The sequence below is a fragment of the Lycium ferocissimum genome, chromosome 5, assembly GCF_029784015.1.
Source record: "Lycium ferocissimum isolate CSIRO_LF1 chromosome 5, AGI_CSIRO_Lferr_CH_V1, whole genome shotgun sequence".
NCBI lineage: Eukaryota > Viridiplantae > Streptophyta > Magnoliopsida > Solanales > Solanaceae > Lycium > Lycium ferocissimum.
Genome location: NC_081346.1, coordinates 51029264 through 51031027, shown reverse-complemented (window position 1 = coordinate 51031027; position 1764 = coordinate 51029264). Strand labels below are relative to the sequence as shown.

The 1764-nt window shown below is 47.3% G+C and overlaps 1 protein-coding gene across 1 annotated transcript; it reads right to left on the bottom strand.

Annotated features, from left to right (window-relative positions):
• Positions 1–257: 257 nt before the first annotated feature.
• Positions 258–1172, bottom strand: LOC132057804 (uncharacterized). The gene has a single exon (XM_059450407.1). It carries the CDS (start codon positions 1170–1172, stop codon positions 258–260), a length of 915 nt encoding a protein of 304 aa, XP_059306390.1.
• Positions 1173–1764: the final 592 nt, after the last annotated feature.

Genomic DNA, 1764 nt, shown 5'->3' with positions numbered 1-1764 from the left:
ACTCTCCATCGGATGATATGAGCCGAGCTACCTGGATCAATTAGCACACATTTAATTCTAAACTTATTGACAAGGACAGATATTACCAGTGCGTCATTATGCGGCTGGGCGATGCCTTCTATGTCCTCGTCATTGAACGTGATGGGACTATCGGGGTCATCATTCCGGATACGCTTTTCCCTCGTTATGGAAATTTTTGTGCGTTTTACAACCGGCCCAATGGAAACGTCAGTTCCTCCCATGATCTTATGTATCACCTATTGAGGCTCTTCCGGCCTATCCTGCTTGTTAGAGTCCAGGTTTTTGAAATGGGTTTTTGCTCGTTCACTTAGGAATTCTCGAAGATGTCCTAAATTGAACAGACGAGCGACCTCCTCTCTCAGCTGCCGACAATCCTCGGTCCGATGGTCGTGAGTATGATGATACTTACAAACAAGACTTTTATCCCGCTTCTCTGGATCAGATTGGATTGGCCTTGGATGTCTTGTTTCTTTATTTTGGATAACGGCCGCCGCTATGGTTGCTACATCGACGCAAAAGTTGTACTCGGATAACCTTGGAGTTTTTTTATTTCCCGGGGCTCTATCGACAGCATTTATGTTTATCAATCCACGGCTAATTTGGCCTCGATCATTCCTTCGATCATTCCTCCTATCATTCTTGCCTGATTCGCTGTTGCGCCCGTTCCCCTTTCGATCGAGTGGGTAAGGCTGGTACCTATCATATGATGATCTGGAATCCCGATCTACCACTCTCCTCGAGCGATCACTCCCTTTACCGAAATGCCATGATACTGAAGCAGCCCTCAGAATCTTATCATCTTTGACCCTGATCTTCGACCGATACTTGTTGTGTACATCAGCCCAGGCGATCGTCGGGTATTCTATCAGATTTTGCTTTAGCTCCATAGATGTGATCGAGCTCCTTGAATTGAGCCCTTGGATGAAAGCCTGAACGACCCAATCGTCAGTGACTGGGGGTAAGTCCATGCGCTCCATTTGAAATCGAGCCACAAACTCGCAGAGGGTCTCGTCATCTCGTTGCTTGACGTTGAACAAGTGCGATTTTCGTGTTTCGACCTTGATGGTCCCGGCATGAGCCTTGACGAAAGCATCAGTGAGCATGGCAAATGAATCAATTGAATGCTCGGGCAAGTTATGATACCAAATCATCGCCCCCTTGACAGAGTTTCCCTAAATTTCTTAAGTAGCACTGATTCCCTTTCGTCATCGGTGAGATCATTGCCCTTAATAGCGCATGTATATGCAGTCACATGTTCATTTGGGTCCGTCATCCCATTGTACTTCGGGATATCGGGCATGCGAAATCTCTTAGGGATTTTCATCGGTGCCGCACTCGGCGGAAATGGCATTTGAACAAATTTTTTCGAATCCGGTCCCTTCAACACTGGTGGAGCCCCCAGAATTTGATCGACCCTCGAGTTGTAGTTCTCCATCTTCTTGTCGTTCACCTCTATCTTCCTTTCGCCAGACTTGACCCGTTTAGTTAATTCTTCGAGCATTCTTATCAATTCCTTGCTTTGCCCGGGTGGTTCTCGTTACCTCGTGGGACGCGTCTTTTCTCCGTATCCTCGGGTACATTCACGACGGGGCAATATCAAGTTGCGACCCGATTTTGCAATTGTGCTATGATCTCTCGCTGGGCCTGCAACTGAGCCATAGCCATGTCTAATTGGTTTTGGAGCTGTTGCAGCATGACTCCGTTATTCTAGTTGGTCGGTACGTTCCCCACCGATGATCCGAC